The sequence below is a fragment of the Papaver somniferum genome, chromosome 9 (genome assembly GCF_003573695.1).
Source record: "Papaver somniferum cultivar HN1 chromosome 9, ASM357369v1, whole genome shotgun sequence".
Lineage (NCBI taxonomy): Eukaryota > Viridiplantae > Streptophyta > Magnoliopsida > Ranunculales > Papaveraceae > Papaver > Papaver somniferum.
The window spans coordinates 17061084-17088853 of NC_039366.1; the positions used below are offsets into that span (position 1 = coordinate 17061084).

The 27770-nt window shown below is 36.0% G+C and overlaps 1 protein-coding gene across 1 annotated transcript; it reads left to right on the top strand.

Moving 5' to 3' along the window:
- The first annotated feature begins 23343 nt into the window (after positions 1-23343).
- LOC113311476 lies at positions 23344-24357 on the top strand. The gene is made up of 3 exons (XM_026560309.1): positions 23344-23363; positions 23500-23758; positions 23827-24357. The coding sequence occupies exons 1-3, from the start codon at positions 23344-23346 to the stop codon at positions 24355-24357; spliced, it is 810 nt and encodes a 269-aa protein (XP_026416094.1).
- The last annotated feature ends 3413 nt before the right edge of the window (positions 24358-27770 follow it).

A 27770-nucleotide genomic window follows, 5' to 3' on the forward strand; every position in this document is an offset into this window, starting at 1 on the left:
AACCACGTGGCTATGCCCGTTTTCTTTTTTGTACAACAATTTTTCAAACCATTAAGAGCATTGCTCTCCTTCTCTTCACATGACTCTGAGTAAGAAGAAGTTGGGGAGACAACGTCAACATCCGAGCTTAATATAGTACGTTGTTTCCGTATTTGATTTTAGTAGGAAAATTGGTAATTTTCAACAAGTATTTGATTTTAGTAGGAATTTTTTCGAATCAAGTACCATCCTTCTATTCGAGGTTAATAATATAATACACTTCCGTTTTTATCTACGTTACTTTCAAGTCGTTTAGATTGAAAACATAGCATGCGAAGTTATATATAAGAAACTCTATTATTAGAGACTTGATCATATCGATCATTATGATCAAAGTGTCAAGGAAGAATATACAAGTTGTATCACAACTTTGTGTATATTAAATTACGAAGTATAACGTCAATCTATTGAACTTCGTGATTGGACATAGACAATATTTTTGTAACTTGTTACTAGATTGTGTAATGAATTTAGGATTGATTCCATGCCTATAAAACTAGGTTTAACGACATGAGTTTAAGGAAGTAAACTTTGGGAAACTTGTTTCGTAATTGAAAGGAATTAATCGGATTAGTGGTCCGATTCCTATTGAGGATTTATAGGAGGACCGATCCCGATTGGGGATCGCTTGCTTGACCAGTCCCAATAGCATATCTTCTATTTCGGTTTTACATATTCTTTAGGGTTGTGTGAATATTGGGATGTCGACATAATGAGTAATTTGAACACACGTTAAATTCTTATTCTTTCATTGTTCAAAAGTATTCATTAGTAATCAAGTTGAGATCCCAAACAAAAATATTTGAGAATCTTATTTTTAGGGTTTTCGAATTTATATGTTATGTTCTCCCAATAAATAAAACATACCTTTGGAAGATATATTAGTAAAGTATACATGTATACTAGCTAATATTGAGTTGTCATCCAAGAGGGATTTTAGTGTATCAGTTAGATGAATGGACTAACTCCAGTATCCCGACTAATATAGCTACTCTCTGGAATGTTGCTATCACTTATTTTTTTTCTTTTTTCCTGAAAAGTTGGATGTTATCAAACACATTAAACATATTAAAAAATTATTTCTAGAACATGAACAATAACACATAATCATCTAAACCAAATTTTTCTAACATGTTCGGTCAAGAAACCGAAAATCATTTCAATAACAAAAAATCAGTTGTTTACTTCAAGAACACAACCCATAACATTCCATTCAAAGAAAGCAATCGATCGAGAATAATTACATGCCCGAACTTCTTCTTTTATTGTTGGATTCAAAGCATTTGATAATATAGAAGGCTAAACTATTTTTCCACAACCAGACCTAGATATTTTATGAAATTTAATTTATAGATTTTGAGAGCTTAATAGGATACTTGTACAAGAAGTTTGTAATCGACAAACGTTACTAACTAGCTAGTAACGAAAAACTGTCACTGAATGGTTAAGTAAAGGAATATATCCGTTCATTTCAGACATTAAATTACAAAAGTAAAGATAAAAGAATTAAAGACTAAGATTCAGTCATAACTCATGAGTCAAATTAATAAAGCACCAATATTTGAAACGAATATCTTTGTTTCTAATATATTCTTCAACAATTGTTTTATTTCTAATTAGCATCTACAATTAAAATAAATATAATCAACCTGGACTTGTAGGTAGCAAGCCTTTTCTTATAAACAAGGTTTTCAAGATTTTTTTTTGTTTATTCTTTCCGTTTCACACTTAAAATCAAAATTAATGGAGAAAAAGTATAAATGTAATACTAACTTAACGGTAAAATGATATTTTATTGTTCCATTATAAGATCCATCGCCAAAATACCATGGTGGGGAACTATGGCTATTTCGCAAACCAATATCTTATATTTGTACTTCAATAAAAATCAACTAGGTGCGTATCTTTTTTTTAACCATATAGTATGGGGTGTGATGTGGCTTCGCCTCGTCCCGTTGTGTATTTTTGATTTTGTGTTAAATTTGTGATTGGGTGTGGCTCGGCTTCGCCTCGCCCCGTCCCTTAGTATTTTTGATTTGGTTTGGCTTGGCTTTGCCTCGTCCCGTCGTTTATTTTTGAGTTGTACAACATTAGCGTGTTGATAATGGTGGAGCTGAAAGACAGGGTTTACAGACATAGTTACAACTGCTTGATGACATTTTTGCTCGAGCAGCCTCCTCTTCTCTACTTCAGTTGATCCTTCGTGTATTGTCTGCTTTGTATTCCTGCATGTATCATGATTTTAACACTTTTGTTGTTATACAACAAAAAATGTAGGCAAATTAGTGATGAATAACTAATTATTATCTAAGACATTTTAACCATACAAAAACATAAAATTGCTACCCTTAATTTCTTGGCCAAGGCTCGTTATGTAAATCTGAATAATAGAACGCTCGATACACTATGTGACTGCCAGATCATTACGTGACCAAAAATTATATATGTGACGCCGGAATCATGTAACATTTTAGCCTACTCAAATAAGAATACCATATGTGGGAGTCGAACCGCACATCTACATGGTTGAAAACCATGTGATCTTCCATTTGAGCTAAGATAGCAAGTAATCAATATAGAAGAAAAAGAATTTAAAGAAAAGATTGTTACCTGAGCTAGTATTGATATGTAATGTTCAAAATGGAAAGCTAAAACAAAGAAGAAGGGAGCAAAATGAACCATTAGCAACCTGTAATGGTGTCGCTGCTATTCTTTTTCCCTTTTCCTGACATCTGCCTTCTTCCTTAGCATAGGTGGTACCTACAATATGCAAAACATTTTATTAAGTTCACTGCTCACGGAGAGAGTAATGCTGCCATCTAGTATCAAGTAATCAGAGTCAGTAAACTTGAAGATGATAAGAACTCATAACAACATCATCAACAACCTAAAATTCGACATATATTAGTTAGACAACCATAATAAACTCCAAATCTCTAAGCAAACAAAACGGATACACCACAAAGGCACAAACAAACAAACAAAAACTAAAAGGATCAATGACTACAATATATGCTTATTAAATTTTGTTAAAGTATTTTAGAAACGAAAATCAGATTATCAAAAATACAAAGTCAGATTATCAAAGATATAAACTTTACTCTTAACCAAATAAGCTTTCAGGTTCGTTTGAGGGATCGCAAATGATATGTTGGTCAAACACCACTCAGCAACAATAATTGACTAATTGAGGACTTTCCAAGGCCCCTACTGATATTATCATCTCACTCATTGATTGATATTTTCAAGTAGGCCCTGTGTTTTATGCCAGATGTATCCATGAATAACACTCCATGGGCTACTGATCTTTCTTTTCATGTATTGTGAACATTAACCCAAAAGGCCAAAAGACACTTGCTTAATCATGTCCTCAAAAAAAATGTAGCATAAAAACTGAGTGGATTTGTTTGAGATTCACTCAGACGTTTCTCGACCGCGTCGGTTCAGTTAATGACCACAACTAAACTTTTAGTGCCATGAAAATTCCAATACATGCTTTAGTAAAACTTTTTGTTAAACTAAATGCTTTAGTAAAACTGTAGCATGTGATAAAGCCATCTTTAGCATTTTATTTCCTTCCAAAATCACCACACCTGCAAAACGATATTGGAACTATATATTTGTAATGGTGATCCAAAAGTGATCACCAACCATTTAAATTCACCATGAAGTTGACCTGAATTTAAACTAATATTGCATCAGTCCAGAGAATGGTATTTGACCTTAAAGGTTACAAAATCACTAATTTATGAAGTTAATTCTCACACTCCACGAAAATGCATCACTAAATCTAAGTCTTGGATTCAGTAAGCACATAACACAAAACCAAAGAACGTCCTTTTTATTTAACTGCAGTATAAGTAAAGTTATTTATGAAGATGCTAATTTAAACTCACAGTCCTAATTTTCAATACCATACCTGAGTTTTCTCTTGCTTACATAAGCATGCCAATTGAAGCGAATTGTTTTGCTAGCCAATACCATTATATCCCGGAAATTTTACACGAATCGAACTTAGTAGAGAGAACCGTCTTTATTACATGCTCACATGAAGAGAAATAAAAGCAGTTTTCAAAGATATGATAAAGGCACTGCATATTCTTATGGAACCAAGAAAGTGTTAGTAAGTTAGCACACTATAAATGAAGGATAAGAAGGAAGACACTATTAAAGGTTGAGGCTTTGCTCTATCACCAAATTGCGTCAACAACAAAAAAAAAATTCTTCTTGTACTCCAGAACAATGACATCCGACTCCAGCTTCCATTAACATTCAACCCCATCACCAGCTCAAGACATTTTGGAAATAAAAGATATAAACACATCCATGGTATGACTTATATCAGCACCAAACACATAAACTATGATGGAAACCATTGATACAAAATCTTCTACATGGAAAATAAATCAGCAGCCAATTCGTGATACAACTTTAACATTTAATTCAAGAGTGGAGTGGATGCTATATATAAAATGATAATGAATCGATGATATAAAAACTAAGCAAAGTAAAGGAGCCAAAGCTGGAATACTAACTATTAAACATGTGAATCTATTCTGCAGTAAGCATTTCAAGACATATGGGTACCTCAGGATAAAGCAACCACTTCGATCAAAACCACAATTAACTTCAAAATTGGTTGTCAGAGAATGTCATCTTGCTAGATAAAATACATTGTCGGTACTGAAAGGTACCTATAATTGTCCCAATCTCAGGTAAAATCTGAGATTGCGAATGGTGTTTCCCAATCTCTGAGATTGGGATTAGTTGTCAGAGAATGTCGTTTTGAATATGTCAGAGTCTGGTGTTTCCCAATCTCTTATCTCTATAATATCCTTGTGTAATGATGTAATTATGTAAAATCTGAGTTAGAATTAGTAAAAGATTATGCACTGCTAAAACAATTGTGATTGAACGACCAACCAACTTCAGGGCATATATGAAATCCTTATATACTAAAGAAACTCCCAGATCGAGAGATTTTCCAAGACCAAACAAATATCGAATATTAAGAATGCAAAAACTTTAAGGTACCACGTTCTTGAGCCACCACACTATTTCCAACAAAAAATGGAGCATATGAGCCAATGTCACTTTAATTATTAGGCAACAAACTGATAATACAACATTGACTTAAAACTACCCTGAAAATAGTGAAGTTTAATAAGTATTACGCTTCATTGGCAATCACAAAAGTTATAAGTATTACGCTTCATTGGCAATCACAAAAGATCTTATAAAGAGACACAGGATATAAGAAACTTACAATTCAAAGAAGTTGTACACCTCTTTGTCCCGACCAATGTCTGTAAACCTCATGTCAAAGGACTTATGATCTCTATTGTGATATTCATATTGAAACAATCCATCCGTGGGGCTAAGGGAATCTCAACTGCACAACAAAAAGGGAACTTAGCATAGAGAAAGGGGACTTGCTACAATACTGGAAACAATACATATATCTGACACTACCCCTGAGAGGCTGAGAGTTTACATAAGATTAGAATAAAAGAAATTCCTAGTCTTAATCTCAGCTCAACACCAGATTCAATGGCCGCAACCTCTCGTTCTGTAAATTTGGAGATTATCAATTAGTATGCTCTGGTAGAAACACCAACAACAGCTCTGCAACCACCACTGGTTCCAACTCAACCTAACTGCAATTCACCCATTCACCAAAGCAAGCTCCATTCTCCTCTTCTCAGTTCTTCAAACACGAAAGACCAAGCTCACAGCTGAAGCAAGATTTTTTCCTGATAGTACATCAAAAAGAAAAAAATTAACAGCGTTCATAGATTCAATCGTACAGTAATTACAGCAAGAGAAGCAACACTAATGGGAGAAAACCAAAACCCTAACCCTAGATTATTTTATACCTGTTTTTCTCTATAAAATTCGATTTGAAATCATAAATTGAAGGAAGAGATTGATTGATTTTATCTTGATTAGAACTTCAAACCAAAAAAAAGAACTAAGAACTTTTAATACTTTAGCGTTTCGACGCAAGAATCCGATTACAACAACCCTAAAAGCTGCACATCTTTTGGATTTTACATCGACCATTTTAAAAACCTGGAAACAATACTATCAAAAGGGGATTTCATCAGTCATAATTAAATCATCATCTTTTGGTTGCTAAAGATTAAGAGAACAAACCTAGTCATCCCTTTTTGATACACCTGTACATGTTTTTCTTTCCAATCAGTAAGAATTTCCATAGAAACCTATCAGAGATGGAGACGAAACCATCTCTCGCTCCGTCTACTTCCCCTGCTGTTCTTCCCAAAATCTGTTAATACTTGAGCGATTCAGTAAGTTTTTTTCCTGATAATACATCAAAAAGCAAAAAATTAACAGCGTTCATAGATTCAATCGTACAGTAATTACAACAAGAGAAGCAACACTAATGGGAGAAAACCAAAACCCTAGATTGCCTTTGTCCCCTGGCTAGTTGCTTTTCTTTTCTTTGTATCATTATCTCCATGAAGAAAGCATATCCTAGGGTTTTTTTTAGGTTTTTTTTTTTATTTAATGTTTTATGAGCGAAACAGAAAAGGGTTTAGTATGTTTTTTTTTTTTATGTTTTGCGCCCGAAATTTGTGTAGGAATTCCTCTTTTTTCTCTCCTTTGAGGAAAAGTGAAACGGAGCGATTATGTGAGAGGGTGACGGTCACCGTTCAACATGGAGCCTAAAGAGCTTAGGATTTTAAAGGAGTTAGATTCTTGAGCAAATTGATCGGCAAGTCTAGTTCAATTGTATTGTATTAGGCCAGGCACTAAGATAATGCATTTGGCTTAGCTTTAGCTACGTTATAGCGAGAGCCAACCACTATGAGCCATCACTTAGCTATAATGCGGCGATATCTTTTGGCTTGGCTTAAAAGGGGAAAATGTTTGTTCCTCGTTATAACTATGCGATGCATGACATAAACTTAATTTGTTTTATTCAATTTTTGATATTTTTGCTAAAATTTAGGAATTTTTCTATTTATTCATTAAAAGCGAAATCTCAAATCAAAAAGACTGCAACTATTTGGACGGATACTCAGTTCCCGTCACTATAAGCTAAGAAATACACCTTTGTTGAGGTATTGTTATCTTGTGCACCAATGCATGAATGCATAAGAGAGATGATATTCACCTACATTAGAAAATGAAAAACCTCACTGTTTATGAATACAAAATTAGAAAATCCATTCAAATTTGCATTCTTCAATACACATTAACATTGTGTCTCATGTTTCTCAATTATACTTTGCATTTCCAATACAACGATCAGCTATTATCCCGTGCATATTGGTTTGGGTATAATGAACTTATAGCCAAGCAAAATGGCCGACCATAATATATATATACTTGGCCTTAGGATTACAATACTAGATAAAGATTAAAAAAGTGGGAACAAATGTTGGATATTGCATTCACTGGACATCCAAGTCCCACGTTTAAAATCCCATATCCTAACAATTTATATGTGCAACTTTTTTGCCAAAGCTTTTTTTTTGATGCCGCTTGCATTTGCATATTATATAGCTACAGCTTACCAGCCCATCCTTACGTACTTCCGTGTGGATTTCACAACCGGCTCCGCCTAACTCAACTTTCATAGTCCTTTATTTATTTATTTCGGTGATATCTACAAATTAAATGGTTAATGGTTAACTAGTCATCTCTACTTGAGACAGTTAAAACAGTTCTACTTTTCCGAGGAGAAAAAATCCATGGCTCTTAATATGGGTATAGTTTTGTGGATGCAAAATACCGCACACTCATTAATTACGCGAATTAATATATTTAGCACTATGTGAAGACGAACGCACATTACATATCCAAGATGACGAATTTAATGATGTCACTAAGTCACGATAGAAGTGTGAAGATCTATGCGTCGGCAAATAACCTGTGCGGCAATATAAATGTCCAAGCGACGTTGACGCACGTCAGATCCGAAAATAAGGGCTTTATTAGCTTTCCTCCACTATGTAAACTCCTATAAAAAGGACCAGCCATTATTGTAAAGGGGAGAGATCTTTTTGGCGAGTAGAACTTAGAATTTTAGGAGAGAGAGTATTATTTGCTTCCCAAGTTAGGGTTTCATCATACCTCATTTGTATTTGTTCTAAGTTTTTAATAATAGATCTTGAGTATTTCATCAATGGTTTCTTAGTTTATTTGATAGATTATCATTAGGGTGTAGTTGTGGAATTTCCTGCAACTACATTTTGGCGCTAGAATACAGCTCGGATGAGTAATTGGCATCATCCCCGCCTGTTTAGATTTCTAGAAAAACTAAAAACCTTTTGTTAATCTTGTTTTTACAAAAGAGATTTTATTTGCTGCTTTTATGGAGTTTTGAGAACTTTCAGCGTAGTAAAGATTTCTTAAGAGTGCTTAAACACACATATTTGATTTAACGAACTCATGATTTGATAAAAGTTTTCACAAATATAAGAGTATATTTTGTGAAGCATCTCTACTCTTTCGATTTACTGTAAGAAATCAAGCGAAATCTTAGGATCTAACAATCTATTTCAAGAAAAGGAACAGAAGATATGTTGATGAAGGAGGCGGAACAAAAAATGGAAACAGGGTTATACAGGAACGCGCAGAGTCAACATGAACAAAATGAACCAATAAAGACAATAAGGATCATAGGAGAAAGAAGAGGAAGCATACGTCTGCAGTGCAATTTAATAACAAAATCGATTTTTAATGTTGCAGATTTTCACGCAGGAATTACAGGAAAAATACACAAGCACGACTATGAAGGAAGGAAGATCCTGACTGTTGATAAAGAAGCACCCCTGAATGAACGGAAAAAGCAGAAGACAACGTTTACAGCAGATGAAATACCAGAAGAAAGCTTAAGGAGAACAGATCCATTGGTTGTCACTGTACCTGTCAGGCAAAGCGAAAGCGGAGACGGTGCGAAAACATCAGAAGAATGGGCGATAGATCAAACTTTGATAGATGCAGGGAGCTCTGTGGACATCCTATTTTACAGCGCGTTCAAAAACATGGATATAGTGACGCAGACCTAATGCAGCCTACGTACAATATTCACGGTTTTAATAAGGCGATCACAAAGCCAAAAGGTGAGGTGATTATATGCATACCTTTAGGAGAAATTGAAACACAGGTAACGTTGTGCGTAGTAGACGTGGAGTCACCATATAACATGCTTCTAGGAAGACCATAGGTGCACCGAATAAAAGGCGTAACATCAACTTTTCATCAACGCATACGCTTTCCAATGCCAAGCGGTATAGGCGAAATCAAAGGAGATACAGGGGGCGCGAAAATTTGCAATCTAATAGATGTAAAGAACTATGAAGGACGCGCAAAGAAGCGAAAATATCGATGGAGAAAGGCAAAAGAATCAAGAAAATAAGAAGAACTGAGAATATACATGATAAGATCATAAGAAGAAAAGGGGATACCAAGCGAGATCCCATAAAAGGAAGGAGAACCAGTGCATCAATTAAAGGAACCATCGCCGTTGGGGGAGCCAAAGGCGAACGTTACCGCAGCAGACCGACAAAAGAAATAAATATAGGGACGGAGGAAGAACCGAAGATATTGAAAATAGGAACTAAGATGGACAAAGAAGAAGGGTAAATAACGATTAACCTTCTGCGGGAATATAAAGACGTATTCGCATGAAGTATGGATGAAATGCCAGGTATAGATTCTTATGTTGCATGTCACAGGTTAGATATCAACAAGAATATAAAGTTATTCAAACAAAGGATAAGAAAGATAGCAACCGCATATCATCCTCAAATAGAAGCAGAATTGCAAAAGATGCTAGACGCATGAATAATCCCGCCAGCAAAATACCCAGAATGGATAGCAAACATGGTGGTGGTACCGAAGAAAAATAAAGGAATAAGGATCTGCATTGACTTTAGTGATCTAAACAAGGCTTGCCCAAAGGACAGCTTCCCACTCCCAGATATACCACAAACGGTGGAAGCGGCTGCAGGCTATGACAGGTTATCATTAATGGATGGACATTCAGGCTACAACCAAATCCCTTTGGCAGAAGGAGCTCAAGAACACACGGCTTTCTTCGCACCAAGAGGATTATATTGTTACACTAGATTTCCTTTCAGTTTAAAAAATGCAGGTGCAACGTACCAAAGGATGGTGGAGAAACTTTTTGCAAAATGGGTACACACAACACTGGAGGTCTATGTTGATGACATGTTGGTGAAAAGCAAGAAGGTTGTAGATCATGTTGATAACTTGAGAGAAATATTCGAGCAGATGCGTCAATTTAAAATGAAGATAAACCCAGCAAAATGCATCTTTGGAGTAGCATCAGGGAAATTTTTAGGTTACATTGTGTCAAAGGAGGGAATACAGGTAGATCCAAAAAAAAGTGCAAGCAGTGCGTGACATGACATCACCTGCCACAGTAAAATATGTACAGAAGTTGAACGGACTACTAGCTTCATTGGGGCGGTTCATTTCGCGCTCTTCCGACAAATGCAAGCATTTTTTCAACATCTTGAAGAAGGGAGCAAAATTCGAGTGGCCAGATGAATGTGAGAAAGCGCTACAAAGTATTAAGGATTATTTGATGAATTTATCTATTTTTCAGAAAGCAGTTCCAGGAGAAGAATTGTTGATATATTTAGCATCAACACCGCATGCATTAAGTGTTGTATTACTCCGCTTAGATGCGGGAATTGAAAAGTGAAAAAGCGGGGGTCTAACAACACCACCCAATATTTCGCTTAGCAATCTGTATGGACTAACTCTGAAACACTTACTAGAGAATCAACTAGACACTCAGACTCAATCTAGATAAAAGTATCTCAAGGAGTTAATATCTCTCTCTTGTTTTGATTCACTCAAGCTAATAGAAATCAGCGAGTCTATAATCAAACACAAGGAATAACTTGGACGGTACCAAAGACCAATGTCCAAGGATCAATCAATATCAATCAACAACCAAAGGTCGGATTTCCAATTGATTGATTCAAACGCACAACCTGTATTATTTCAATTATATAAACAAATATAATGCGGAAATAGAAATAACACAGACACCGGAATTTTGTTAACGAGGAAACCGCAAATTCAGAAAAACCCCGGGACCTAGTCCAGATTGAATACACACTGTATTAAGCCACTACAGACACTAGCCTACTCCAAGCTAACTTCGGACTGGACTATATTGAACCCCAATCAGTCTCCCACTGATCCAAGGTACAGGTGTACTCCCTACGCCTATGATCCCAGCAGGATACTTCACACTTGATTCCCTTAGCTGATCTCACCCACAACTAAGAGTTGCTACGACCCAAAATCGCAAGCTTTAACAATAAACAAATCTGTCTCACACAGACAAGTCTATCAAAGGATCAATCTATCCCCCACAGAAAAACCATAAAAGTTTTTGTTCCATCTTTTGATAATAATCAAGGTGAACAGGAACCAATTGATAATCCGGTCTTATATTACCGAAGAACATCCTAGATTAATCAATCACCTCACAACAATCTTAATCGTATGGTAGCGAAACAAGATGTTGTGGAATCACAAACGATGAGACGAAGGTGTTTGTGATTACTTTTTACATCTTGCCTATCGGAGAACTCTCAAGATCTCAAGCTAATCAATATGATTGTACTGTTACGATAGAAGGTGCAAGATCAGATCACCCAACTACGATAAAAGTAGTATCGGTCTGGATTCACAATCCCAATGAAGTCTTTAAGTCGTTAACCTGGTTTTAGAAGAAGAAAACCAAAGGTTAAAGGAGAATCAACTCTAGCACGCAAACTAGTATCACACGTAAGGTGTGGGGATTAGTTTTGCACAATACTATATGTCTCCTTTATATTGCCTTTCAAATCAGGGTTTTGCCTTAGTTACAAAACAATCAATATTCACCGTTAGATGAAAACCTGATTTAGATTCAAGATAATATTTCTCAACCGTTAGATCGAAAACTTAACTTGTCATACACAAATGATTGTACGCTTTTAGGTTTGTTAACCGCACCCAAACGTGTACATTGTTGGTTCAACAATAGTCTACCCAAAGAGGTTAACCATATGAGCGCTTCATACCAACCATGTTCTTCTTCACCATAACTAGTTCAATTGACTCAAATGAACTAGTTAAGAGAGTTTTTCAATTGCAAGGAAATCTTATGTAACTACACAAGACACAATTGAAGCAAAGATGATTTGATTCATTAGAATCGGTTCATGAACTTTAATAGCCACGGTTTGCAAATGCATTCCTTAGTCTTTTAAGATTAAGTTCAGAAATCATCTTTAGATATATAACCTTCTCAAGTTTGCAGACTAGGTTCGCGGACTTAAGATACCGGATAAAGTTTACAAACTCCAGCAGAAATTTTCGGGTTCGAGAACTACGCCGGTTCGCGGACTGGGTTCGCGGACTTGGCTCACGCAAGTAGTTTGTCAACTTCAGCAGAAATTCTCGGGTTTGAGAACTTCGGAAGTTCGCGGACTGAGTTCGCGGACTTGGCACTTGCCATACTTCCGGTTCTCTTGATCAACAAAGTTCGAAAGCTTCGGTTCCATTGGTTATGTAATCTAAACTCTCATTCCAATCATTGAAACATTATTAGAGGACGTTATATAGTTGTTACATTATTTCTCGTCAAAACAATTTTCAAAGTGATTAAAACATTCATGACTTTCGTCACTTGGTAAAGATAAAATTGGTCAAAGCGAAAAGCTTACCACCACATATTTCGAGATATAGATAGGCGAGGTATACTCGACTCGAAATACCAAATGTGTATGATCTAGTCTATATATATAGCATACGAATTTTGTCTCAAATAGTAGGAGATAAAATAGATAGACTTTTGAGTGACATATAAATTCAAGTCTCCACATACCTTTTTGTCGAGAAGTTCCACCGGTTCCTTGAGTAGATCTTCTACTTGTATGATGAATCGCCATGAAGTCCTTGAGCTCAACTACACTTACTATCCTAGTCCGAGACTTAGCTATAAGAGACTAGAAATCAAGACTTATAGTTTTGATCACTAACATTGAAAAACATGCTTGAGATAACAACGCATGCGAGTTTGACCGAGCAGTGCTCTAACGATCTCCCCCTTTGTCAATTTTAGGGACAAAACTATCAATACATATGGAATACAAAAAAGATAATGAAACTTTAGTAGCTCCTATTACACATGTCTAATCTTCAACATTCCTCGAAATCTTCGTCACTTCTACGTACTCCAATGATCCCAAAGGTTGTAAGTTTAGCATCACCGTTGTTGAAGATCTGTAGCTATAACAATGAGAAAGCATCGGCCTCGATCATTGTTATACAGTGTCATAGTATTATTACACAGTGTCAAAGTCCAATTGTATCACAACTTCAACAATAATACTATGGTGATATGTATCACTCCACCTTAGGCAATACTCCATCTCACATGAAAACCACTCCCCCTTACACAATGATCCGAAAAACATATGTATTTTTAGTGTGAACTACATATTAATTTTACCCCTTTTTGTCAATAAAATTGGCAAAGGTACAAGAACGGGATCATAATGAAATTTTCGTAATAGACATTTCATGACTGAGAGAAAGAAATACACATCATCTTTTTTAGATGCAATCATATAGCCGAAGCTAACAACATTCATCAAGGAGTTTAAAGATACAAGATAACCCCTCTAAAATTCCACAGCCGCACACCCCTCAAGATATGACCATTAAGCACAAGTTCAAAATAACTCTCCCCCATTTGATGTCATTCCCAAGGGAACAACAACGAGCGACCTTAATTTCAAGAGAAACGAATGATTTTATTGGACACAGAAACCATGAGAATGATTTTTATATCCAACAGTCAATCAAATTATTCATAAGAAAACCCATGAATAATCTAATCGGAATACATAATCAAATTAACCACAAAGGTGATCAATTTAATTCATTGTGCTCAACATAAGTAAACTTACGGAGCAACGACTAACATAACCATTAGAAAATGATTAAGATAGCCGTTCATATATTCAACACAAGAAAAACGCATGGAATATATAAAAACTCAACTAGATTAATTACAAGAGATCCCATAATTAATCTAATTGGAATACACAATCAAACTAATCACAAATGTAATCAATTTAATTGTAATTTGTTTTGCTCGACATACGAGAACTTACGGAGCAATAACTAAATAACCAAACAAGATGATTAATTTAGTTCACAAATGCTCAACATAAAGTATCTTACGGAACAACCAACCAAGCTAATCAAAAATTAATCAACTTAGTCGTATCGTGCTCAACATAAGACACATTACGGAGTCTCACGGTAATACAAAGGATGGATCAATGAAGATCTATACCATGGAATACACAAGGATTCATTCTTTTGCACAAGCATATACAATAGCAATAATCCTTGGATACACAAGATTTTAACCTATCTTCTGTCAAGGGTTGACAATATAGGCTTAACTTTTGTATTTGTCAAAAGTCTATTCATTCTTAAACCAATACATGAATACTGTTCATGAACGACTTTACTTTTGACAAAATATGGGACAACAAAGCTCACAGACGTAAACACAAATATCCCATGATAAGTTGCAATATAACAAAATCAAAAATATTGCAAAACGTCATCCTCCAAATAGTTTTAGAATTTTAAACCAAAAAACCTAAAAACAAGAAGATGAAAATAATAGCTATGTGTAGTCACAATCATCGCTATTCAAAGCACTAGTTATTCTTCCAACTAAACCAAACAGAAGACTTACTAGGCAACTAAACTCAGTTTTCCTTGATGATTTCATACCTCTGAAATGGACCATCGAAATAGAGATCACTGATATCCTTGATTCTGTTGACCGTAGAGACACCATGTTCATACGTTAGAACGTTAGTTATTCGATCAACAATGCGAGCATAATGACGAGCCTTTGCGCAGTCAAGGATAACTTTCTTCTGATTTCTGATTAAGATATTCTGAGTACCAAGGATTTTTGTATGTCCATCAATGAGCTGGTTTATCTGCAGTTGAAGGTTAGCAAGTTCATTCTTGACTTCATTCTGAACGCGAATTAGATCCTTGACTGATTCTCCAATCCAAGAGTTATACTCTTTCCTTTCAAGCATCTTCTTCATGATGAACTCTTGAGCAGAACCACATCCTTTGAGATCATCCTCCATATTAGGGTTAACTTCTTCTTTTGGAACAGTTTCCATCGAGTTCCTTTCTGAATATTAATGAACACCTATAAGAATTATATGTGTTCAAGTATACACCCTAGATAGAAACCCTAGAGTTCCTTGAGGAGATATTGACGTTTTTGGGCCGACCGAAATACCAAAGAAGCTAGACCCAATCCGGAACATTGCATACTGTGTTCTTTTCAAGGATCCTTTGTCTCTAGAGAGTCATAAGAAAGAAATACAAAAACATATCAATCATACAAAACGAAAGAAAATCAACGATCATACTTGAGCATCTCTCAGACATCATCCTTGTATTTCTCAAGTTAGATACAAGAATGGAGATTTTCTACTAGGTAGTAGAGGGAGATATAGTCTCACCAAAGGTTCTGAGAGAATAGTTGTGATTTCCTCCAGGATATCTGATTTCAGCATTTCCTAACTTTTCACGGCAGTCTCCAGATTTAGAGAACTGTCTCACAACCCTTCCTGAAAGCACAGGAGAGGAATCTTTCTGATTACAAAGTCTATGACCTCTAGAGATTGGTTCTAGGGGATCTTCGGAAACGAGTCTCCATACTCTAGACTTACATTTACCAGAGTTATTCTTATAAACACAGGACATGCTTTCATGGGTAGCACAAGAAATTTTACCACTAGAATGCAACCCAGTCCTGTAATGACTTCTAGGAAGAATATCATTTTTATAAGAAGTCTGATTTCTTGTGAAGAGGTTCACTGCAGTAGTCGTCTGACTATTTACTCCATTGTCAGTGGAAAGAAGAAAATTGCGAAGTCTAGAAATTTTTTTCCTCCTGGCAAAACAATGGACAACATAGTGATTTCCTTTTCCATAAAAAATACAGGTTCGTGGAGAAGACGCAACAGTTGGTATCTGTTTTAACTTTTCAGCCCTGTAAGAAGATTGTAAGTTATATAAACTTTTCTCGACATAATCTTCTCTTGGAGAATATTTCTTCATGTACTGTATGTCAAGGGGAACAATTGAAATAGAAGAAATTTTCCTTAAGACAGAGTTTTCCTTTTCCAAGGTCATACACTGTTCATGGGCTAGTGAAAGTGATGCATCTAGCTTTTCTTTCTCAACACGAAGTCTGTCAAGATCAGATGAATGTGTCTTGATCAAACCTTTTTTCTCTAATTGAGCCTTCTTTGATCAACTTTTCAAGATCACAAATCTTTTCATGCTGTAGATTATTCTCTTGAAGAAGTTTCTCAATATCCTTAGAGAATGACTCTATGATGTTATAGAGTACATGTTCACGATCAATAGACTTTTCAAATTAATCAATGGGTTGTTCATGATTCTGAAGATCAACAAACTCAGTAGAATTTTTTGCAATTCTGGTGAGCTCCATTTTAGTTTTTTCCATTGTGTTCAATGTCTCATTGGAGGCAGAGTGGATAACACAAGATGATACAATCTTCCTATCTCGGGATTCAGAAGAATCAACTAAGAAGTAATCCTTTGAGGTATTTCCGAGACACTTGACAATGTTGAAAGCTTTAGGAGGCATTTTGGTATGCGTACGAGATTTCGTCCTCATACTCAGATTGCTACAAACACAGACTTGTAAGGTCTTAAACATTTTTGCCTGTTCTGATGCCAATTGAAAAAGGGGGGTCTAACAACACCACCCAATACTTCTCTTAGCAATCTGTATGGACTAACTCCGAAACACTTACTAGAGAATCAACTAGACAGTCAGACTCAATCTAGATAAAAGTATCTCAAGGAGTTAACATCTCTCTCTTGTTTTGATTCACTCAAGCTAATAGAAATCAGCGAGTCTATAATCAAACACAAGGAATAACTTGGACGGTACCAAAGACCAATGTCCAAGGATCAATCAATATCAATCAACAACCAAAGGTCGGATTTCCAATTGATTGATTCAAACGCACAACCTGTATTATTTCAATTATATAAACAAATATAATGCGGAAATAGAAATAACACAGACACCGGAATTTTGTTAACGAGGAAACCGCAAATGCAGAAAAACCCCGGGACCTAGTCCAGATTGAATACACACTGTATTAAGCCGCTACAGACACTAGCCTACTCCAAGCTAACTTCAGAATCGACTATAGTTGAACCCCAATCAGTCTCCCACTGATCCAAGGTACAGTTGTACTTCCTACGCCTATGATCCCAGCAGGATACTGAGCACTTGATTCCCTTAGCTGATCTCACCCACAACTAAGAGTTGCTACGACCCAAAATCGCAGGCTTTAACAATAAAAAAATATGTCTCACACAGACAAGTCTATCAAAGGATCAATCTGTCTCCCACAAAAAAACCCTAAAAGTTTTTGTTCCGTCTTTTAATAATAATCTAGGTGAACAGGAACCAATTGATAATCCGGTATTATATTTCCAAAGAACATCCTAGATTAATCAATCACCTCACAACAATCTTAATCGTATGGTAGCGAAACAAGATGTCGTGGAATCACAAACGATGAAACGAAGGTGTTTGTGATTACTTTTTATATCTTGCCTATCGGAGAACTCTCACGATCTCAAGCCAATCAATATGATTGTACTGTTACGATAGAAGATGCAAGATCAGATCACCCAACTATGATAAAAGTAGTATATATCTGGCTTCACAATCCCAATGAAGTCTTTAAGTCGTTAACCTGGTTTTAGAAGAAGAAAACCAAAGGTTAAAGGAGAATCAACTCTAGCACGCAAACTAGTATCACACGTAAGGTGTGGGGATTAGTTTTGCACAATACTAGATGTCTCCTTTATATTGCCTTTCAAATCAGGGTTTTGCCTTAGTTACAAAACAATCAATATTCACCATTAGATGAAAACCTGATTTAGATTCAATATAATATTTCTCAACCGTTAGATCGAAAACTTATCTTGTCATACAAAAATGATTGTACGCTTTTAGGTTTGTTAACCGCACCCAAACGTGTACATTGTTGGTTCAACAATAGTCTACCCAAAGAGGTTAACCATATGAGTGTCTCATACCAACCATGTTCTTCTTCACCATAACTAGTTCAATTGACTCAAATGAACTAGTTAAGAGAGTTGTTCAATTGCAAGGAAATCTTATGTAACTACACAAGACACAATTGAAGCAAAGATGATTTGATTCAATCGAATCGGTTCATGAACTTTAATAGCCACGGTTTGCAAATGCATTCCTTAGTCTTTTAAGATTAAGTTCAAAAATCATCTTTAGATATATAACCTTCTCAAGTTCGCAGAATAGGTTCGCGGACTTAAGACAGCGGATAGAGTTTACAAACTCCAGCAGAAATTCTCGGGGTTCGAGAACTATGCCGGTTCGCGGAATGGGTCTCACGCAAGTAGTTTGTCAATTCCATCAGAAATTCTCGGGTTTGAGAACATCGGCAGTTCGCGGACTGAGTTCGCGGACTTGGCACTTGCCATACTTCCGGTTCTCTTGATCAACAAAGTTCGAAAACTTCGGTTCAAGGAATCCATTGGTTATGTAATCTAAGCTCTCATTCCAATCATTGAAACATTCTTATAGGACGTTATATAGTTGTTACACTATTTCTCGTCAAAGTAATTTTCAAAGTGATTGAAACATTCATGACTTTCGTCACTAGGAAAAGATAAACTTGGTCAAAGCGAAAAGCTTACCAATACATATTTCGAGATATACATAGGCGAGGTATACCCGGCTCGAAATACCAAATGTGTATGATCTAGTCTATATATATAGGATACGAATTTTGTCTCAAAGAGTAGGAGATAGAATAGATATACTTTTGAGTGACAGATAAGTTCAAGTCTCCACATACCTTTTTTTCGAGAAGTTCCACCGGTTCCTTGGGTAGATCTTCTACTTGTATGATGAATCGCCATGAAGTTCTTGAGCTCTACTACACTTACTATCCTAGTTCGAGACTTAGCTATAAGAGACTAGAAATCAAGACTTATAGTTTTGATCACTAACATTGACAAACATGCTTGAGATAGCAACGCATGCGAGTTTGACCGAGTAGTGCTCTAACAAAAAGCCAATTTACTACATCAACAAAACTTACAAGTCCGCAGAAAGAAATTATACAAAGATCGAAAAGTTTATCCTCGCTGGTCTATGCAACAGAGAATCTCCACACTTAATTTCAAGCTCACCCAATTAAAGTGCCAACAAAAATACCAATTGAATCTGTAATGAAGAATTCGAAGAGATCGGGAAGAATAGAAAGATGGAATGCACAAGTAGGACAATTCGCAGTCAAATACAAAATACTGTCTTCCCAAAAATTTCAGGTTATTGCGGATTTCTTGGCAGAATTTCCATTAGAAGAAGACGAAGGCGTAGAAGAAATAATGGACATAGATGAATAGAAAGGAATCCCAAAAACCTTCTAACATAGCGTAACTCAAAAAGATGGGAAATATTCGTAGATGGATCAGTAAATGGAGAAGGAAATGGTATAGGGATAGTGATCATATCACCGCAGGGAGCAAGAGTGGTGCACACATTCAGATTAGAGTCCGCATCCACTAATTATGAGACAAAATATAAGGGAGTTGTACATGCGTTAAGACTCGCAGTAGAAATCGAGTTAGATGACATCAGAATAACCAGTGACTCAAAACTGGTAATACGACAAATACATGGGATGTACAGTACAAATGAACCATCTCTACAAAAGTACAAGCATCTCGTCATAGAACTGTCAACAAAAATAAAAAATGTGGACTGGAGGAATATATGCAGAAATGACAATAGATTCGCAGATGCACTGGATTTTATCGCATCTATGTTAGTGGATCCCACCGCACGGTACATAAAGGTAGAGACGCTCTCTTTTCCATCAATCAAGAAAGAAGAAGAATACGCAGACGTTATGATGGTAGAAAATGAAGAAGAAGATCAAGCAAATAAAGAAGAGGATTGGAGAAAGCAAATCCACTTATATCTGGAAAAAGGAGAAGTACCAAGAAACAGATTAGAAGCGCACAAGTTGAAAAGCTGAGCGAAAAATTACGAGCTAAGAGAGGGCGTCCTTTATAGAAGATCCTATCTTGGACCATCACTCAGATTCCTGACGCGAAAAGAAGGAATGAAAATTTTAAAGGCGATGCACTATGGTGATGCAGGTAATCATAGCGGAGGAAGATCATTAGCTTACAGAACAAAGATGCAAGGATATTATTGGCCTTACATGCATGAGGATGCGAAAGAAGTATCAAGAAGGTGCGAAGAATGCCAACGACATGGGAAGAGGATACATGCACCAGGTGCAGAGTTAAGCTCATCGGCAAGTGTATGGCCATTCGCAAAATGGGTCTTGGATATTGTAGGACCATTCATACCAGGAACATGGCAAAGGAGTATTTAATTGTTGCGATAGATTACTTCACTAAATGGGCAGAGGTCAAAGTAGTTCAAATATCCGAGATAAAGATGTGTACACCTTCATATTTGAAAATATAATTTGCAGGTTTGGGATCCCAGCGCAAATAGTCTCTGATAATGGAAAGAAATTTGAGGGTGAAAACATCTAGATGTTACTCAACGCATTCAAGATTCAAAGTGGAAAATCAACTCCTTTATATCCTTAAAGCAATGGGAAGGCTGAAGCAACTAATAAAACAATTGCGGATATATTAAAGAATAAGTTGGAAGGGCACAAAAAAGTTTGGTGTAAACAAGTGCATAATGCAGTGTGGGCGTATAAAACAACACGGATAGAAGCTACATGAATGTCACCTTTCTGTCTAACATATGGTGTAGAGGAAGTGCTGCCAACTGAGGTCATCATACCAACCACAAAGAAAGAAGCATGGGAGAAGAACTTAAATACAAATTTAATCTTAACAAAGCTTGATGACTTAGAAGAAAATAGAGAAGTTGCTCTATAACATATGGAGAACTATCATAAAAGGCTAGCCCGAGAATATAACAAGCGCGTAAAAGAAAGAGAATTCTAGCCTGGGGAGTTAGTATTGAGAGAAATATCGCACTATCATAGAGGAGGAGATGGAAAGTTGGAGAAGAAATGGGATGGACCTTACATAATAAAGAGGATAGTTGGAAATGGGGCATATGAGCCGATGGATCCTGAGGGGAAGAACACGGGTCGTAAACTTGACCATCCATGGAACCGAATATATCTGAAGAAATATTATCCATAGAACATGCGGCAGAATGAAGAAAATGATATGTATGCGTCGAGAATGGAAACTGTATGAATCAGAAAGAAGAATAAAAATGTTTTTTTTTCTTTTATGCGAAACAATGAATATTTCATTAAAAAAATACAAGTAGAAGAACGAGGCAACAATAAAAGCTCATAAATAAGACCTTAATAGGAGGCAGCAAAAATTAAAACCTCTACCTAGGGAGGCTACGCATCAATTTGCGGGGTGCACCCTAGTTCGTGTAAATGCAAGAGGCAATAATAAGACCTACCACGCGTCATAATTGGGGAAAACCTAGTAATGCATGGATCGGGCAAAAGACATACCCTCCATGGAACCTGAGTCATGGAGAATTGGGGAGAAACAAAACCTATCCAGCAGAAACTCCTTAGTTGAAAGACGAAGGTACTAAGCTCTCTCCTAAGGAGTGTAAAAAATCGATCAGGACGCCGTGGTACACGGTTGAGTCAAGGGTGCCTGGGGCGTCTGGAGCGTACTTGGCCATTCTTGACAAGTCATGACTCTGATACACTCGGTCCTCAAGAAAATCCACTTAGGGTGTGGTCTTGTAACCATAAGCCATATCGGCGGACGGATAAAAGGCCACGAACAAAACTGATTGTTGGCATCACTAGATGGGAAGACCCACCCTAACCCGGTAGGGGAAAGCTTCCTTGAAGGGGAAGTCAGGGGGAATATAAGGACGTCACCATCCACTAGGGAGCTGAATTGTGTCAAAGACGTCAATAGCACAAGACTTTTACTCACAAGAGAAATTATACTTGTTATATTGACACGTCAATATATCTTGCAGAGGCAACAATACGAAGAATGATAAGGCAAGATCAATGGGTTATTACTTGCAAAGGTAATGACCACTTGTGATCTTGCCGCACGACCAAAATAATACCCTGGGGCAAAAATAAGTCACATCAACAGGGGGAGGCTGACTAAGACCTCCACTTAGGGAGGCTCAATAAGACCTCACTATAAAACACATAGACCAATTTAAATATAACGCTTATTATATTGCATGTGATACATATGACGCATGAAACAAATATTGCAGGTGATGTATTTGACGCACAAAGCAAGAAAATACGTAGTTAATGCTTAAAGAACGCATGAAATGAATTTCGCAGAAGGACAGAAAGAAGTGTAGAACATGCTCAATTCACACAAAAGTTATTTCTCACAATGAAAATAACAGATCCAGGCATGGGAATAACATAAGGGAGGTATTATTCGCTTTCTTAGAAATAACTTTGCATAGAAATAGAAATGCGTTTCTTTAATGTGCAGCAAAAACAGATAAACAAGACTAGAGAATATCCAGAAACATAAGAGACAAAAGAAGAAATGAATCTAAAGATCTCTCCACTAGGGATCATTCTGAGGCAAATCATCACTTGGTACAGCAATCTCAGCTTCATTATTGACAATTCCAGCATCTTTTTCAACATCTGGAACAACATCAGGATTTGGGTCTCTAGGAAGATCATTGCCAGCATCATCATCTCTAGGTGGATCATTGAGAAAAAGAGCTCCTTCATAAGACACCAGTTGATTGAATAGGAAAAGGGAATCGGTGAGTCACGCTCTGACTCGGCGAAATTTTCTTCCGACGAATCTCAATTTCTGTGCTCATCTTCATAAATTCAGGTGGAATCAAAGTCATTAATTCTTGTTTTCTTCGTAGTTTCATGATTAGAGACATTAATTCAGGTGGTTTTCACGGATTCTTGTCCGAGAACCACTTGGCCTGATGAATTCAACAAAATTAGGTCAAAATAATACATAATCAAAAATTCCAACAATAGATTTACCTGATGATCTCTTTGAGGAGGGTTTAAATCCGTGGAAATTTTCACCCATTGGTAGATTATATTTACATAAGATTAAATTTGTGGATGCTGCTATTATTTTACGTCAACAATGGAAATTAGTTGGAGAATGTAAACTCATTCCTCTAGGAAGAGGTTTCTTCACAATCAAACTGGATAATGAAGTTGATCGAATGACCATCAAAGCTGGCCTGTGGGAAGTTAATGATCAAGTATTATAAGTTAGAAATTGGGTTTCAAACTTCAGACCATCATCACAACGTACATCTAAAGCTCAAGTTTGGGTTAGGTTACCTGGTTTAGGGTTGGAATTTCGGAAGGAGGAAATTCTCTTCAAAATATGTAAGGAAATCGGAACTCCTATTAAGATTGATGTTGCTACTGCAAATTGTGAAGTTGGTTATTATGTTAATGTTCTAGTTGAGATAGATTTTGCTCATTCTATTCCTAACAAAATCTGGATTGATACAAAGTTTGGAGGATTTTTTCAGGATATTTCAATTCCTGTATGTCCTAAATTTTGTCATAACTGCAAAATCATTGGTCACTTAACTACTGAATGTAGATTGAGTAGTATAAAACTAAAGTAGACAATGCACGTGGAGAGAATAAGCAATTTACTACACCAGAAAAGCAGCAACAAATTCCATTTGATATTTGTGATATATCAGAAAGAGCAGGTGAGGATTCTGTAGTTAATACTATTCATGAAACACAAGTTATCAAGTTATCTACAGGAAACAATATACTCCAGAAAGGAAAATCCAGTCTTCTTGTATGTGAAGAAGGAGAAATAGATAACGAAGTTGTCATTAAAGAAGTTCCAAATGTTTTAACACCAAAGAAAGCAAACAGTTTAGAAAGTACCACTATCAATTATGTAGATGGAAAAACTGGTCAAGTATCCAATGAAGTTGTTAAAGTGATCTCTTGGTCTAAAATAGTTGAAAAGGAAATGGTATCTAATACAACATCATCATCAAATGCTACAAGTCCAACTGATCCAGTAAAGGTAACTAAACAATTTCAAGCAAATAACAAGTATAATTTCAGGAAAAATCAAGGAAAAATAGGCGCTAAAAATCCTCCTCCTCCTATCAAATGAAGATAATATATTGGAATATCAGGGGCCTTAGAAGACCTAGGGCTCATGATAAATTGAGGTCTTTAGTCAACCAGTTTAGTCCCTCTTTAGTTTGGATTGCAGAACCAAAAGTAAAATGCAGTGCTTCTTTTTATAAGAAATTAAATTTAGCAGGAATGCAGAGCATGGTGATTCACAACTTTACATCAAATAATAAAGGTAACATATGGTTATTTTGGAGTAAAAATATTTCATCTCCTCAAGTACTATTTGTTTCTAGTCAAATGATCACAGTGAGTGTTGGAGATGTTCTTGTATCTGGAGTTCATGCTCATGTAAAGAAAGTTCAAAGAAGATTTTTATGGTCAGAGATGGAAATAATCAGTGAGCTTAATAAACCTTGATAGCTTTGGGTGACTTTAATGCAGTGATTTCACTTGATGAAAAAAAAGGTGGTAAATCTCCTAACAGGGCTTCAATGTTGGAATTTTCAACTTGCTTAGACAATTGTGAACTTATTCAAGCTCCTAAAACAGGGCTGCAATTTTCATGGTCTAATTGCCAGCAAGGGAAAAACAGAATTTTGTGCACTCTAGATAGAGTTGTCTTTAATCAACAATGGCTTCAAGAGTTTGGAGATTGGGATAGTGTCAGATCATGCACCATTATTGGGAGGTTGTTCTAATATTCCTAAACCTCATAATTGTCCAAGAAAAATTCAAAAAATGTGGATCTATCACCCAGAATTTTTATCAGTTGTCAAAGAATGTTGGTCTAAGCATATTCCAGGTGATCCAACTTACATCTTCATGCAGAAATTAAAAAGTTTAAAAAAGGAGTTAAATGAATGGAACTGGAAGGTTTTTGGCAATGTTCAAGTTAAAATAAAAGAAGCAGAGGAAAAAGTGAATGTAGCAATGCAATATTCAGATGACCATCCATTTGATGAAGAAACATTAAAGAACTTAGTAACGGCTCAAAATGAACATGCCAGTAGAGAAGTCCAAGCTAATGTGATGCTAAGGCAAATATCTAGAGAAAAATGGATTCAAGAAGGAGCAGCAAATACTCAATTCTTTCACACCAAGATGAAGATAAGGCAAGCAACAAATTTAATTAGTGACCTTGAAGATAACAATGGTAATATCATCTCTGACCCATCTCTCGTTGATGATTCTTTAGTGCATCAGTTTCAGCAAAAATTTGAGTTTCAAGAAGTTAATATCTCAGAGAAACTATTGGATGTTATTCCTTCATTAGTAAGTACTTCAGATCAAGAAATGTTGGATGCATTTCCAAGTCATGAAAAAATCTAGAATATCATTTTTCAAATGGATCTAGAGAGTTCTTCTGGTCCTGATAGTTTTTCAGGTATTTTCTACAGAACTTGTTGGGATATTATTGGTACTGATTTAGTGGCAGCAATTCAATTTTGTTGGAAAAGAAGATTCATACCAAGAGGACTGAATTCTAACTTCCTAGTTGTAGGATCAGAATCTCGCAACAATTATGTCTCAGCGAAGTTATCAATGGTACAACACAATAGCGTCGCATAACAATTTCAGAAACGACGTCAGCAAGGATCATGAGAAAGATGTGATAGTCCTGTGAAAATTAGAGAGCTTGCGAAATTAACATTTGTAAGGTTGCGAGAATGTCGCAAACCGTATCCGAAAATAAAGGACATATTAGCTGTCATCCACTATGTATTTCCTTATAAATAGTCATTCGAGTTGTAAAAGAAGGGGGATCTTTTTTGAGTAAGAAACAAGTAAATAGGAGAGAGAAAGTTCAGAGCAGAGATCATTCTTGACTTCTTTATCTTTCTTGTAAGAATATTCAAAATTTAATCAATAAAATTGAGAGTGTAAACCTAAAAATGATTTGATCAACAATGAAATCATATGAAGGGTGTAGTGTAGGATTTCCTGCAACTACATAATGGCGCTAGAAACAGGGAGGAGTTGAAGATTATTTTGGAAAAAGCTAAAGATTGATATTGATATTTGTGAAAATTTAAAGTGATTGATTAAGAATTTTTCATAATTTCTTGCAATACTGTTAGCATTGAAGAAATGGCTAGAAGAAGAAATACATCCAAACAACCGACTACTATTAGAAGAAGCAAAAGAATTGCTGGAAGAGAAAGAAGTGAAATGGGAGAATCTACTAGAATGAGAAATAATAGAGAAAATCTAATTCAATCGCCAATTCAACAAACACTAGTTCAAGAGAGGAATACAGATTATGACAGAGTGCGCGTACATACTTGGCGACCAAATTCAGCAGAAGAAATAGAAGAAGAGCAACAAAATAGAAATTATAGACAGGAAGAGAGAAATCAAGAAGTAGATGAAGGAATAATTCATGGAGATGAGGAAATTGGAGCGTTAGAAACATTGAGGCGAAGAATACATGAAGAAAGAAGAGCTGAGGCAGAAGAACGTGCGAATTTAACAAGGCAAAATCACGAATTAAGGATGGAGAATATAAGACTGCAGAATAGAAGATCGAGAAGTATCACAAAATCATATTCAAGATCGACTAGAAGAGAAATGAGGCTAAATTCACCCACGATCAATGCTGGAAATAATATTCAAGAAGAAACATCAAATCCTAATGAAGAATATCGCGAAAATAGAGAAAGAACTGATAATCGTTACATTCCACAAAATGAAACTTTTGATGATGGGCAAATTGGATGAAATCAAGAGAACGGGAAAAATCAGAGACAAAATAACCAAGATGGCGAAGGAAATCAAGAGGAAAGAAGAAGAATTTTACATGTGAGGGAAACTCAAAGAAATCAACAAACAATTGAAGAAGAAATTGAAAGACATAATGTTGAACAAGCACGTTTAATCTGCGAACGTGAAAGATTGAGAGCGGAAATGGAAGAACAAGAACTTCAGAAGACGATTCGCCAGAACAATCATGACAGTCGAGAAAGAATGTGTATACAAAACCGGAATAATGATAATCTCAATGAAGAGTATGATAGAGTAAAGAGAATGGTTGAAAGACAACGAATTGAATTGATAAGAAATGAACAAAATTATGGAGGGGAAAATGAACGACATCATCATTTGCAAATTCAAGATAGAGATGAGGAAGAGAATCGCAGAAGAAGACGAGATGAGGATAATGAAGAAGAGATACAAAATTTCGCAAGAGAAGATAGACGTGAACGCAGAAGAAGAGAAGCAAAATTAAAGAGACCAATGGGTCAAGATTCATGTGTAAATAAACAAATCTTGAAAGAATTAGAAGAAATGAGAGGATTGCTAAATAACAGAGGAGAAATAGGTAGAAGACAATTGGATGAAGCAATAGAAGAAGCTGCGAAAACTCCATTTACAATGGAAGTACAATTAGGAGGAATACCACCGAAATGCAATTTACCCACATTAACCAGCATTTTCGATGGAACAACT